This window comes from Halichoerus grypus, chromosome 11 (assembly GCF_964656455.1).
Source record: "Halichoerus grypus chromosome 11, mHalGry1.hap1.1, whole genome shotgun sequence".
NCBI lineage: Eukaryota > Metazoa > Chordata > Mammalia > Carnivora > Phocidae > Halichoerus > Halichoerus grypus.
Genome location: NC_135722.1, coordinates 93,505,170 through 93,519,364, shown reverse-complemented (window position 1 = coordinate 93,519,364; position 14,195 = coordinate 93,505,170). Strand labels below are relative to the sequence as shown.

General features: G+C 42.1%; 1 protein-coding gene across 7 annotated transcripts in view; it reads left to right on the top strand.

The window, feature by feature from the left end:
• Positions 1-4,616, top strand: part of UBASH3B (ubiquitin associated and SH3 domain containing B) — a 139,125-nt gene extending 134,509 nt beyond the window's left edge. For all 7 annotated transcript variants that reach the window (XM_036089536.2, XM_036089534.2, XM_036089538.2 and 4 more), the window contains one exon: positions 2-4,616. In XM_036089536.2, coding sequence (XP_035945429.1) covers positions 2-139 — 138 coding nt within the window. In that variant the 3' untranslated portion in view covers positions 140-4,616. The remainder of the gene's footprint in view (position 1) is intronic.
• Positions 4,617-14,195: the final 9,579 nt, after the last annotated feature.

Sequence of the window (14,195 nt, the reverse complement as noted above, 5' to 3'; positions counted from 1 at the left end):
GATCCCATACTTGGGGTTTTGTTCCTGCGAAGAACTAGGAGAAACTGGAATATGGCAGCTGACAGACCCACCTATCCTTCCTCTCACCCATGGACCAACTGGGGGCTTCAACTGGAGAGAGACCTTGCTACAAGAATAAACCATACCAGTGAACGAGAAGAAAAGGCTCTAGAAAGCCTTTGGGAGAAGTGTCTTTCTGTGTGTTTAGAAACGGTGGCAAAGTCCGCACCACCTTCTAAGCGGACAGCTCAGAACAATTTAGCAGATTTCCTTTCATGCTTGAAAGCTCTGATGACGAGACTGTGGGAATGAGAAAAAGACTTGATTCCGGGATTAAAATTCATTCTCTCTGGATGCTTACCTAGCTAATAAGGCTTTCGAGAATTGTCTTCCTAAATCAAGGCACCTGCTACAGCAGAGGATGTGTTCTTCCTTCCTTCTGCACCCGGCTAAGGAGTCGGAATGCTCCTAAAGGGAGCGGTCAGCCTGCTCTGAGGAGGAATGCAAGGGGAGGGAGTATGTCCAGAATCCAGCTGGAGAGACACACCGAGCTGCCAGCTTGGGGATGGGATTTTCTTTTTAACTCCCATGTTCCAGTTAGGCAAAGCCAAGCTGAGGAATTCTTTTAAGGTTATTAGAAAACGTGCCCCTGCAGAGAGTTGTTCTTACTACACATCAGATTCTACCCTCAATATGACCCACACACCCGTGCTGCTGGCTCAAGACACCCGCTTGACGACCCCCATCTACCCTGGTACCTACCGCCACATTTTCTCTACAACAGCTCGCTACAGCTTTCTGCTATGGCCCCTCCCCCTCGCTTCTGTCTGTGCAATGGGGAGAGCAAGCACTTTTGGATACTCAGGAGGGAGACAAATGTATTCAATTGTGGGAAGCAAAGAATTTGCAAAATACAAAGTGACCTGGAATTATCCGTGTTACAGCACTTCCAAATCACCATGATTTGCTTGTCTTTGCCCCTAGAGTCTAGACTGTGGTAACTGGTTAAGGATGTTGACAATTTGAAGGCATGTGTGTTCAATCCATTATTTGAGTCCACAAGAAGCTCATTCCTGTGCAATACGGATGTCTTTACAAACCATACCAAGGGTCAGGTCATTGTACACTTATAGTACCTGTCACTCATGGCAGATCATCCACCAACGCATCAATTATACCAGGGATGTATAAAGAAGTCAGGGAACTAATTTAAAGGATGACAGTTACGATTGCTGTTTGTGCTGTCATTTTTTTTATTTGTTTGTTTTTCTATAACTTAAAATATGTAGGTAGGGCTACTTAAGAAAAGGTGGGAGAGCCACGTCCTGTGGTTTCTCATCACACCTGCTTCCTGAATTCAGAGGGAGTTTATTTAAAAGAAAAATAAATGACAATCAAACTAAACATCAGTTATCGACGTGTATTTAATTTTGTGACTAGCTGACTGTCGGCAGCAGACAATGGTCTGGTGCAGTGTAGTTCACTATGTAGACTATGTAGACTATGTGTGCAACTGAGATCCCAGACATGTAAAGAAACAGTGTAAAACAAATCAATATACGTTGTAGCACTGAATAATACATATAAAACCCGGTATATCAAAATAGATAGATCTATGCTCCTATTTGAAACTGGAATTTGAGGATTCCAAAAAGAAGAGGAAGTGAAAGGATGCTGGCTATGTATGTTAATCAGCAGGAGGATTACAGTTGGGGGGCTTTTTTAGGCCACTTAGATATGTCATGAATTTTAGATCTTAAGAAACGAACTTGATTTCTTCTAGCATTGCACAAACATTGATCCAGCTACTGGGTATAAAAACACTCTGTGCTGATACCATTGAGTAATAGAAATGTTTTAACCTTAAAAATGGGGGAAATATTCCCATTAAAAGAGTCTAAGAGAAAAATCACATTACTGCTGATGCAATGTCACTGCTGTTCATTCTTCTATCTGTAATGAAATGAATCTACTGTTTAATCGGATCTGTAAGGTTTATTAGATTCTCCACAAATTTTCATGGGCTTCCAATGTTCGGAATAATGCGTGAACACCTTACATCTGACTTCCTTGAAAACTACGGCGGTGTGTTCTGGGCAGTGTCTGTACCTGAACAGAACAGAGTTCAGGATAGGTTATCCTCTCCCTCCCTCTCAGCTATCTTGGTCCTATGATGACCGAGAGGCCAGTTTACCTGGGCAACAATCCATTGTCCTTAGCACAATATGGACAGAGCCTTAGGCTGTCATCTGTGTGAGCAGGAGGCAGAGATCGGAAATCATTTCCTGAATAATTTAGGTGAAAAACCCTGAATTAAGGAGTTTATTCCTCTGCTTTCATTATCCAGATTGTTTATCAAAATGGCCTGAATGACCTGAATTCACATTAAATTCTCTTTTCACATATTCTTATTTAAAAAACTAAGACTCCAACAGAGAAATTCTTTGAAAATCATGTTGAATCTCTGTGTAATAAAAGGAGTGTTCACGTGTATTACATGATTTTGTTTTCATCCAAAAATTCTAGGTTGACATCACAACCTGAACCTCAGCTTGGTTCTTTTTGATCTGAGGCTGATGCTTATTAAGAACAAATGTTGGGGGCAGGGAAGAGCGGGCAGGAAGGAAGGAAGGAAGGAAGGACGGACATCAAGATAAGAAGAACCAAATGTTTCTTGCAGAGGGAAATTTTTTTTTTTTTTAATGTAAAAAGTTGTCTGAAACGGAGATGAAATTAACTAAAGGACTTGGTCTGGGATTGAAACTCTGAAACAGTTTGCTGCTGGTACAAGTGGGCCGCATCAATCCGCTAATGCCCCAGTATTATTCATAGGTAGGACTTTGGTTTCGGTGATTTTAACATGCCACGTCTATTCCTTGTGGACTGGAATAATTGGCACATTTTAATGCACAAGCTGGGGGTCTCACTTTCCCAGGCTCTCTTCTCCATCACTGCATCGGTAGCTAGGAGCTTATTGCTTTACCCCAGTGTGGAGTTAGAATACAGTGTTTTCCATTACATTTAGATTCATAGAATCTGAATGGCTGATTAAATGGCCATCTGATGGCTGAAAGAGGGGGGTATTTTTCACCCTGTAGTGAATGGCTTGGAGGAGTTTCTACTTTTTATTTGAATTATACTTTAACCAAAGAATTATTTTAAAATAACCTTATATTTAAAAGATGATTTTGCAGAAAATAAAAAATTAAAAAAAAAAAAAAAACAATAATATCTCCTGGAGTGATCTCAGTTTGGTAAATCATTGTGGATAATTTTCTTGCATTTTAGGCTGATGTGGTCATTTTCCCGTCAGTGGTATTTGGATGCATATACATTGTCCTCCAACTGCACTTAGCATTACCATAAATGTATCTTTTCCACTCAACTAGCTGTGTTCGTATTAAAGGAAGTCTTCTATTTCCATTACCTAGTGTCACTGGAAACTAACTGAAGAGCTGCAGTAAGAGAAGTTCCTATCTCATTGTCTTTGTAGAAAAGCGTCCCTCTGTAGCAAAAAGGGAGGCATTCCTCCGTAACCTAGGCACTCTGCAACTCCAGTGTTTAATTTGAAAGCAGTGATGAATTGCTCTTTTGAATCTACTCTGAGTAATGCGTGTGTTCGAATACAGATGAACCTCCCTTAATTTTCACAGGCAGAGTCACAACTATACTGTCTGCATGAACTCAGATAATGAGGCGTGGGGTTATTTGCATTTAAATTGTAGTCCTGCACATATATGAGAACTAAGAGGCACGAGTCTAGTCGGGCTGCCTTGCAGGGGGAACGAGACTGGCCTTGGAGGGTAGGGAAAAGAGCATTTTAACATCTACTTAGGTTAATAGTCACTTTACAAAGGTGATGGGGGGATATTTTGTTCAGTGATGGCAGATGCTTTTCATGTTTAAACATAGGATTCAAATTGGATTTGCTTCTCTTTAACACTTCAACATAATGAATTTTTCCTAGGAAAGTAACTAGCTATAATGAAAATTCGAGGGAAGGAAAAAAAAAATGCCGCTAAAGACAGAGGAAATAACTTGATCTTTAAATACGTATAATATTATGTTCGGCGTATGTAAGTTTAAAATTATAGTGAGGAGTAGTCAAACTTAATATACAATCAGCTCTTACAAATGTCTTACACAGTACCACTTAGCTGCCATTGCCCACACAAAAATCAGGATTTTGCAGCTGTTTAACTATTCTTGGACTCTGTACGGGGTACATATGTATAACGGGAAACGTGTGCTGGTTCTCTGATGGGAACGGCATCCTGAAGCATTTTGGTTATGCATAGACCATTCTCAACCTGATGTCTTTAGAGGTATATCGGTTTCTTTCTCACTTATAAGGCTATTGTATCTTTTTTATTATTATTCTATGTGATTCAGGTGTATTTATTTGAAGAAAAAGGTATGTCATTATAAGAAGGAAAACCACATGGAACTGTATCACCAAATCCTTTGTAAACTACCTGTGGCATCTGCACTTTCCTGGCTGTGTGCTCTTCCTCTGGATGCAGCTCCCACACCGTTGTAATTAGATCATTCCATTCCATGAGCATCTCCGTTTAAGTGGTTCACAGACGATTTAATAAAGAGAAACTGTGTCCTCAGTCGGTCCAGAGCAATCTCATGTTAAGTTCTGAGTGGTCTCTATTCCTATCATGTTTTTAGATGTTACTGTGGTCATTATTATTTCATAAATGTCCATTAAGAGTGCGATTCTTTGAAGCTCAGAGAGCCAGAGGGGCATTTGCTGCTGATGGAAATGGAAGGATGCTCCGGCAGCACTGTGGGTCTCTGGTCCCCTCTGGTGAGGCTTCTCTCTGAGTCACCCAGGTTGGAGAGGTGACACTCGCCCAGGAGTGAGAAAACATGCTCCAAAATGCTCTCATTGCCCATGTGCGAGCCTTCATCCCTCAACTGTGCTCACCTTGAGGAGGTAGGTGCACCAGGGGCCATCCATAGATTAAGAATTTGGGTAAGAGAGAGGGGAAATCCAGCGCAAGCTAGGTTCCACACTACCAAAAGCCATAATAGACCGCCCCCCACCTTTTTTTGAGAGAGAGAGTGAGCAGGACAGGAGGAGGGGCAGAGGGAGAGACTCGAGCAGACTCTGCTGACTGCAGAGCCCGACACAGGGCTCGATCTCACGACCCTAAGATCATGACCTGAGCTGAAATCAAGTCGGAGGCTCAACCCACTGAGCCACACAGACACCCCAACCCCATTTTTGAAGGAAGGATATGTTAAGCTAATAGAAGTTAGAATAAGCCATGTATGCAAATTTATACTCAGGACACAAATGCAGGTTTTCATGGACAGAGCCAGCCATGAGCCAGGCACGGTTTACTGCCTGAGGAAACGTAACAGCTAATGCTCACATCTGACAAAAGACCAAGCTACGTTTAGCCTTGTGGCTGGTTCTCGGTTGTTCTCTGCTTGACAGATTCCCAAACTCATTTTGCCCACTTGTGATGCATATAAAAGCTGCCTGCACATCCAGAGAAAATGAATCCACATGCTTTGGATTTGTTTAAGCTGAAATCAGCAAAATGTCTTTCTTTTTTTTTTTTTAAATAAGTTGAGGACCAAAAAACAGTCTTCCTACTGAAGAAAAAGAATGCTTCATTTTGCCAGAAATAAATACATAAAACCCAGATGACTTGCTCCTGACCATGAAAACCTGCAGGTTTAGATAGCTACTGGGTGCCACTGTGTTGGTGGGGCAATCCAGAAGCTCTGCATTATCACTGGAGAAGAACCTCATGCTGTACCAGGGAAGCAGCTCTAATTCTGGCATCAGACAGAGCTGGGTTCTTATCCTGGCTTGGCTGCTTACTAGATCCCTTAAATTGTTTTCACCCGTAAAATGGGCACATGAATTTTTACAGCATGGTTGTAGGATATGGGATAATGACTATAAAATGCCTAATAGGGGCACCTGGTTGGCTCAGTTGGTTAAACGTCTGACTCTTGGTTTCAGTTCAGGTCATGATCTCAGGGTCCTGGGATCGAGTCCAGTGTCAGGCTCTGTGCTCAGCATGGGAGTCTCCTTGTCCCTCGCCCTCTGCGCCTCCCCCTACTTGTGAGCACTCTGTCTCTAAAGTGAATAAATAAAATCTTTAAAAAAAAAAGATTTTCTTTTTCTCCCTCTCTCTGCGTACCCACCCCCCACTCTCTCTCATTCCCTCTCTTAAAAAAATAAAATGCCTAATAGGACATGCTAGTAAGATACTATCTGCTAGTAAATAAACAATTGCTTTTGCTAAGGCCAAAGGAAAATCACACGTAGCCATTTTCTTATCTATGGAAAATATCAGGGACAAGGAACAAAGTAGCCTCATTCATACTGGTATTACTTTACTACTATCCCCAGAAGTTATCTTCTGCAATAAGAGAATGTGTTGGTTGAATTCTGGGGTTTGCCTAAGAAGCTGCCTTAATGATTTACCACCTTCCTCTTAAAAGCACATTTTCGTTTGATTCTCATAATTTTACCAGGCAAGGAGAGCAGGTATTGTGAACTTGCTGTATGAAAGAAACAAAGACACGGAGGGCGTGGATTCATTCATCATTCTACAATACTGACTGAACACGATGTTCCTGGCAGGGTGGCAAGCTGGTGCTACAGTGGTAATTAAAGCAAGGTCCCCCCCCTCTCTTATGGAGGAGAAAGAGAGAGACACTGAATACATAAACAAGATAATTACAGAGGCTGATCAATGTTGTCTAGGAAGAAAACTGGGTTATCCAATAGTAACTCTGGGAGGGATGTGGGGCAGGGCGTACTTTACACAAGGTCGTGTGCGGTGTCCCCGAGCAGCTGACAAGGAAGCCACCAGCCAAGGCTGAACAGAAGCTGGGCATGGTGCAGAGCTAAATGAGGTTTCAGGAAGACAAGGAATGCAGATGTCCCCCAGTGATAAGGAGTTCGCTGGGTTAGAACACCAGGGGTCAGGTAAAGCTTAGTAAGCACGGCAGAAAGTGGGGAGAAACAAGGTTGGAGAGGTAGGTGGACCTAGACATGGGTCCCTATACCCCATGGCTTCGTGAAATACCAGCCCAGAAGCAGAATCTGGCCCACAGCCTGTGTTTAAATGGCCCACAAGCTAAGAATGTGTTTACAATTTCAAATGGTTAAAGAACACCAAAAGAGGAATGCTATTTCATGGCACATGTTAATTATGTAAAATCCAAATTCCAGGGCCTATCAATAAAGTTTTACTGGTACACAGCCATGCTCATTCACTTACATATTGCCCAAGGCTGCTTCCAGCCTACAAGGGCAGAGGCTAGCAGTGGACGGTGTATGGCCCACAAAGCCTAAAATATTTACTACTTGGTGCTCGATAGAAAAAGTTCACAAGCCTCTGTTGTAGACCATGGCGAAGCATTTGTATTTTATTCGAAGCCCAAAGAATCCAGCACAGACACTAGTTTACCTGGCATAAAAATTAATAGATTGGTGGGTTCAGAGGCTGGCAAAGTGATAGCCAACATCTGTTGAGTGCTGATGTGTATCAGACTCTAAGTACTTAACAGGTGTAAACTTCTCTATTTTCTTGACAACCCTATTCAGTAGATACTCTTATTATTCCAAGTTTACAGAAGAGGAAGCAGAGTCTTACAAAGATCCAGTAACCCGCCCAAGGTCACATGGCAAGTACCTGCTAGGGCGGAGATTTGAGCCGTGTCAGCCTGGCGCCAAAGCCTGGACTAATCGTTTAAGATATTTTCGTAAAGAAATCTTAAGGCAAATATTGCCCAACCCTGACACACCTGGGGGGATACTTGGTTTCTTCAGAATGCAGTTTGGAAACCACTGGTCTCATTTAATCCCCTCATTTGCAGATGAAGACCCCTTGGGAAGTCATTTGTCCTGGGAGAGATGTGTGAGCTGAGACATGAAGCTGGCACCTGCCCGTCTGGGGGACATTTCCCCCAAACCACAGTCATCAACTCCTACTTGGGTTCTTTGTTCAGCATGATCCATTTGATTCAATTCTAGGCAGAAGTCTTTAGAATAAAAGCTGAGTGGACTTTCTCCTCTTGCAGGCACATCTAACCTACCGTGGTTCCTGGTGGCATGAGATAGAGCCCCAGCCACCTGTGGTCTTCAGACTGATGGAGGATCTTCTAAGTGCCACCATGCCGGGCACTTGGGATACCAGGTTTAATTCATACCTTCCAGTCGTACCTCCCATGCTGTAATTAGTCTCCCCATTCTACAGATGGGGAAACTGACACCAAGAGGCGAGGGTGTTATTGAGGGCTACAAGGTCACTAGTGACAGGGCCCAGGTGACAAGTCCAGGTCGGTCTGCCTCCTACCCCCCACCTTATACTCATCCCACTAGGCTTCACTGCTGCTAAAAAGCCTTTTCTCAATAACTACGATGGCTACTGCTCTAGTTTAGAAACCCTGCAGCCCCGCTGTGTGTCTACAACAGAGCTCAAAGACTCCCAGCACCAGCTGCGGACTAGCCACCCAAGGCATCTGCTGGGAAATGCAGCCCTTCTTGCCCTGGCCTTGGGAAAGGCCACAGATTCTGCCCACCAGCCAAGAAATGTCAAGAAGAAAGTTTAGGCCCCTCTTGTAATTGCAATAAAAACCCCAGTGGCTTCTACACATAGGGAAATCCCCTGTCTTTTCTGACCCTTAAAACAGTCCAACTTTCACCCTACTTAATAAATGTCTCCTTTTTCAGTTTTTCTTTTTCCCCAAGGTGATGGTGGAAGAGAGAGGATATTTGTTTATTTCTCTAAAATCTGTCCCCACACCACCACTCCATGAAATGTTACTTCCAATTAGTACTGGAACATAGGAGGAGGATTCATTCAGTGAAGATCAAAATGACAACCGGCTGTCAGTGGTGAGGCCTCCCACATACAAGGTGGTCACCCTTCCACTAGAAAACAGGTAGAAGGTCACTCCCTGACCACCGCACTCCAACCTCATCTTTTCCTTCCACGTGAGAAGCAGCCACAACAGCTGCCTTCCTCTGCTGAACCCCCTCAGGGCCGCAGGCTGGAGTGGGGGCGGTAAGGGGGTAGGAAGAACTGTGGAAACCACAATTGAATGTCATTCACAGTCATAAGCCTGCCTTGCAGCTCTGCCCCCACAGACCATTTTAAACTTTAGTCCAGTGGACGATCATGACGTTTGTCAAGGTCTGTGACCAGTTGACTATCACACCCGTGGGTGAAAAAGATACACTCATCACTGCCCACGGTGCAATCTAAAGTAAGGTCTTCTTTAATGCTCGGGAAGAATTAGAGGTCAAACATCCTTTTAGGCTTCAGAGCAAAAAGAACATCTCAGTTGGAGAGCCAATTCTTTCGTTTGCTCACTCATTTGATAATTTATTTCATGTGCTGTTGTGGGTCAGGTGGCCCAGATCAGATGTTGAGAGAGAGACTTGTGTGCACAAGTTTATGGGAGCGTGCTCTTGGGGACGAGACTTGTGAAGGATGCGAGATACTGAAGTGAGACCCAGTGGCCACAAAGGCCTCGCCTGATCCTGATCCCGCAGAGGGCTCTGGAGCTAGAATGTTTCCCTTCAGAGTCGCTCCACCTTAAGATAGAGGACAGAACTGCTATGTCTCCTCCTGGGTGCCCCATGGAGGAGGGAGGATGTTGGGTGAGACGGGTCTCTTCCACTAACAGCAATTCCCAGAGAGGGACCCAGCTGGCATGTCCCATCCTTCCAGCCCCTAGGGGGTCAGGGGAGAATCTGGGTGGCATGTCAGAGTATACCCCCCAAGTGCCAACTAAGGACCAACATTTAATTTAACTAACCTGAACTTTTTTCTCTGAATTAGATTATCATGAAAAACAAATGTGGGAACATACCAGGTTCTCTTTAAATTCACCCTACAACTGATTCAATGTAATAAACAATTATTAAAAACTGTCCTATATCTTAACATTTTTGAAGCTTACTATTGTAAATATATGTACAATTACAGCACTTTTAATTTGTTTTTCCTGGAAAAAAAAGTTTTAATTAACAATGTGTCTTAGAATCCAGGAAATTGGTGCTTATTGATTTGTCTCTGGATATTTCTCTCAGTGTAGACATCATAGACTTCAGACTCAGTATCCTCATTATGTTCCTAGTATATGATTGAACTATTTCATAATGACAGGCTTTGGTATAGCAAAACACAAACAAATTATGGAAAATAACAATCATTCTTTTTTTTACTCAGACTAAATATCTTTGCTTTTGAAATGCCTCATTTATAGTAGCACCACATAATATTAATTGTGTTAATAGTTTTTCTATTGTAACTAATTGTAATCATTGAATTTTGAATAAAAAATGATATATTTCATTGCAAAAAAAAAAAAAACTGTCCTATAAGGGGGCGCCTGGGTGGCTCAGTCGGCTAAGCCTCTGCCTTCGGCTCAAGTCATGATCCCGGGGTGCTGGGATCGAGCCCCACATCGGGCTCCCTGCTTGATGGGGAGCCTGCTTCTCCTTCTCCCACTTCCCCTGCTTGTGTTCCCTCTCTCGCTGTGTCTCTCTCTGTCAAATAAATAAATAAAATCTTTTAAATAAATAAATAAAAAATAAACAAACTAACAAACTATCCTATGGTAAATGACCCGGAAATCCAGCTACAGGCAAACAAACTGCGGTATATTTATAGAATGAGCCACTACTCAGCACTAGAAATGAATGAACCTTGAACACATGCTCCATCACAGATGAGCCTCAAAATAATTATCCGAGTGAAAGAAGCCAGACAAAAGAAAGTACATACTGTATGATTCCATTTATATAAACTTCTAGGAAATGAAAACCTAATCGATAGAGACAGAAAGCAGATCCGTGGTGGCTTCAAGAAGGGAGGTAGGGAGGGATGGGAGGAAACATGTACACTATCTTGATGGTGATGAAGCTGTTCACCGGTGTATGCATGTGTCTAAATGTATCAAATTGTACACTTCTGATAGGCAGAGTTCATTATGTCAGTTACCTCAGTAAAGCTACTTGAAAAACAACTACACCTTGGAAGGATGGGTGCCGGGAACACCAAGGTTCCCAATGAAGCAAACTCTGTGTTCAGGAAGCTGGGGGACTAGCAAGGGAGACAGATGCATACTCAATGAAATAGAATGCAAATCAGGATAAAAACCAGTATGAGAAAAAGAAAAACTAATTATGGGGCAAAGAGAAGTAGAGAGGTAATTTTTTTCTAGAAGTACAGAGGACAGTAATGGCTAACTATGCGCCAGGTACTATGCACATTAACTTCTTTCATTCTTATAACAACCATATGAGTGGGCACTGTCATTGTACCCATTTCACAGGTGAGGAAATAGGCTTTGGCTCCAGAATCCATGTTCTGAATCACTAGTCCCTACTCCTTAGAAATGCCACATTATATCTGGGCCTTAGAAGAGGACTAGAATCTCCTGAGAGAGAAGGCCATTTTGGGCAGAGAGAGAGCAGTATGAACTATGACCCAGTAAGACTGTGACTAACAAAATTTACTATATGCTTGAAATATAGCAAGAATTTTCTATGAGCATATTTTGAGTCGGGGTAGAGAAGGGGGCTGAAAAGTAGATTGATGTCAGGGTGTGTGAATGGCCTTTGATGATTTGCTGGAGTTTGGACTACAATCTTCAGGCAAAAAGAAACCACTGGAAGTTTTTGAGCAGAAGAATATTTGTGTTTTAGAAAGGGAATGGGAAGAAAACAGAAAATCTACCTGTCTGCAGTTAAATGAACACCTGGAACGTTTCACGGAAACCCATTCACAGGTATTGCACTAAAATCACATTAAATCAATAGATCTGGGCTGGACTACACTATAATTTTAATTTCAATCTCAGGAGATTTTATTCTTTCATCCCCTAAGTCCTATATTCATTCTGTTTTCACTTATGTTTCCATACATTTTTACCCAACAGAGAAAATTACAGAAAACCACCACTGGAAAAGAGAGAAGCAAGGGCACCTGGGTGGCTCAGTCAGTTAGGTGTCCAACTCTTGATTTCGGCTAAGGTCATGATCTTAGGGTTCTGGGATAGAGCCCTGCATTGGTCTCCATGCTCAGTGGGGAGTCTGCTTAAGGATTCTCTCTCTCTCTTCCTCTCCCTCTGCCCCTCCCCCGGCACTGACTCACTCATTCACTCTCTCTCTCTCAAGTAAATAAATGTTTAAAAAAAAAGAGGGGGGGAGAGAGAGAAAAGCAAAGTGATCCTTCTCCAGGCCCCCATCTGAATTTAATTCACAGCTGGACCAAGACTTTTTTCCACTGACTTAAAATGAAGAGTCCCATGATGACATTTTTACTTCTGTTTCCTGTAAAAGTGGTTTTTGACCTCTTCATACATTTGAGTTAGAGGATAAACTCACAAGCTGGAAAATCAGTATTTAGGTCCAGACAAGATGTTGGCTCCACGATGGCCCATGTTATATTACCAGAAGTAAACTCCTTTCCCTCTGTGCCTTGACAGGACAGGACACGTTAGGAGATCCTATAAGGAATAGCACTCTTCCAGGTGAAAAATGTGAGAAATTATCAACTAACCATGAGAAATTCACATCTGCCATGGGAGGCCCAAAGAGACACCTTATACCCGGTTCCTTGGACTTTCTTAAGGAGGTAGGAGACAGGGTACAAAAACAATGCATCACCCTAAAGCAAGGACATGGAAGTACCAGGAAAATCAAATGATTAGACACCATAGAGCCTTAAATATGAAAACTGGAGGGAATTTCATGCAAAAAAAAAAAAAAAATCAGACCAAAGCCTGAAGTCTTGGCTTGTCTTCTCAGCTCTGCCACACTATGTCACTTCAAGTGAACTCCTTAGTTCTCTATTTAAAAAAAAAAAAAAAAGGTCGGATACAACTTACCCATTCCCTGTTTCCATAAACAAGTCAATATATGTCAATAGAGTCAACAAGCAATTTATGGAGACTCCTCTCTGACCCCAGGCACACCAGCTGGTAGCAGAATGAGGGCTAGCTCCTACATGTCTTGATTTCTGTTCCAGAATACTGTCCGTGTTGCTCAAACTTGCCTTATGATCCCCCAGAGAGCTTGTTAAACACACAGATGGATGCTCATTCAAGTGAGATTCTGGTTTAATCACTCTGGGGCTGATCCTAGCAAACTGCATTTTTTTTGGCTGGAAGCCCAAGGCCTTTCTATCATCATACAATTTGGGAAACATTACCTTATATCATGCTACACCCTACAAGAAAATTCTATTTTCTCTCCTCTTTTCATTCTATCTGTTAAAATAGCTAAAATATTTGAGAGGCGCCTGGGTGGTTTGGTTGGTTAGGCGTCCAACTCTTGATTTCGGCTCAGGTCATGATCTCAAGGTCATGGGATTGAGCCCCACATCAGGCTCCATGCTCAGCAGAGTCTGCTTGAGGATTCTCTCTCTCCCTCTCCCTTTGCCCCTCCCTCTGCTTATACACTCTCTTGCTTGCTCTCTCTCTCTCAAATAAAATCCATTAAAAAAATAAGAAAAAAGGTAAAATATTTGAAAGACATTTTTGATGGATAAAATTTTCTCCACCCAAAGTATCAATACACTTACAGAGTAACAACAGTCATTTTTGCTTTTAAATTTTATTATATTATTTTTTAAAGTAATCTCTACACCCAAGTGAGGCTTGAGCTCACCACCCCAAGGTCAAGAGTCACATGCTCTGCCAAACGAGCCAGCCAGGTGCCCCATCATTTTAATTAGAACCAGTGACTATTATTTCCTTTATAATTTTCCTAACATTGCAGTCTAGACTATTTTTTAACCATAAATCTAAAAAAAAAAAAAAAAAAAAAAAAAACCATAAATCTATTAGTATTTTTGCTGTATGGCCTAGAAAAAATGAAATAGTATATCTCAATTTGCCCAATTAATGACAATTAAAAACCAAAATGGTTCATTTGCCTATTGTCACCCCCAACTATGTCATATTCTCCTTAAAAACAAGGAATTTATCTTTTATATAGGATGTCTTAGAACAATCCGTACTAGATGGCTGGATAGATGTAGACGGATGGGTAAACGGATGAATGGATAGGTGGGTAGGGTAGATTGATACAGATTTTTTAAATGATCAAATAACGTGAATGAATGAATTCTGCCCCTGAAAACCATTATAAATAATTGTCAGAAATGAAATATTCACAAAGGTTCAGCCAAAATTGTCCT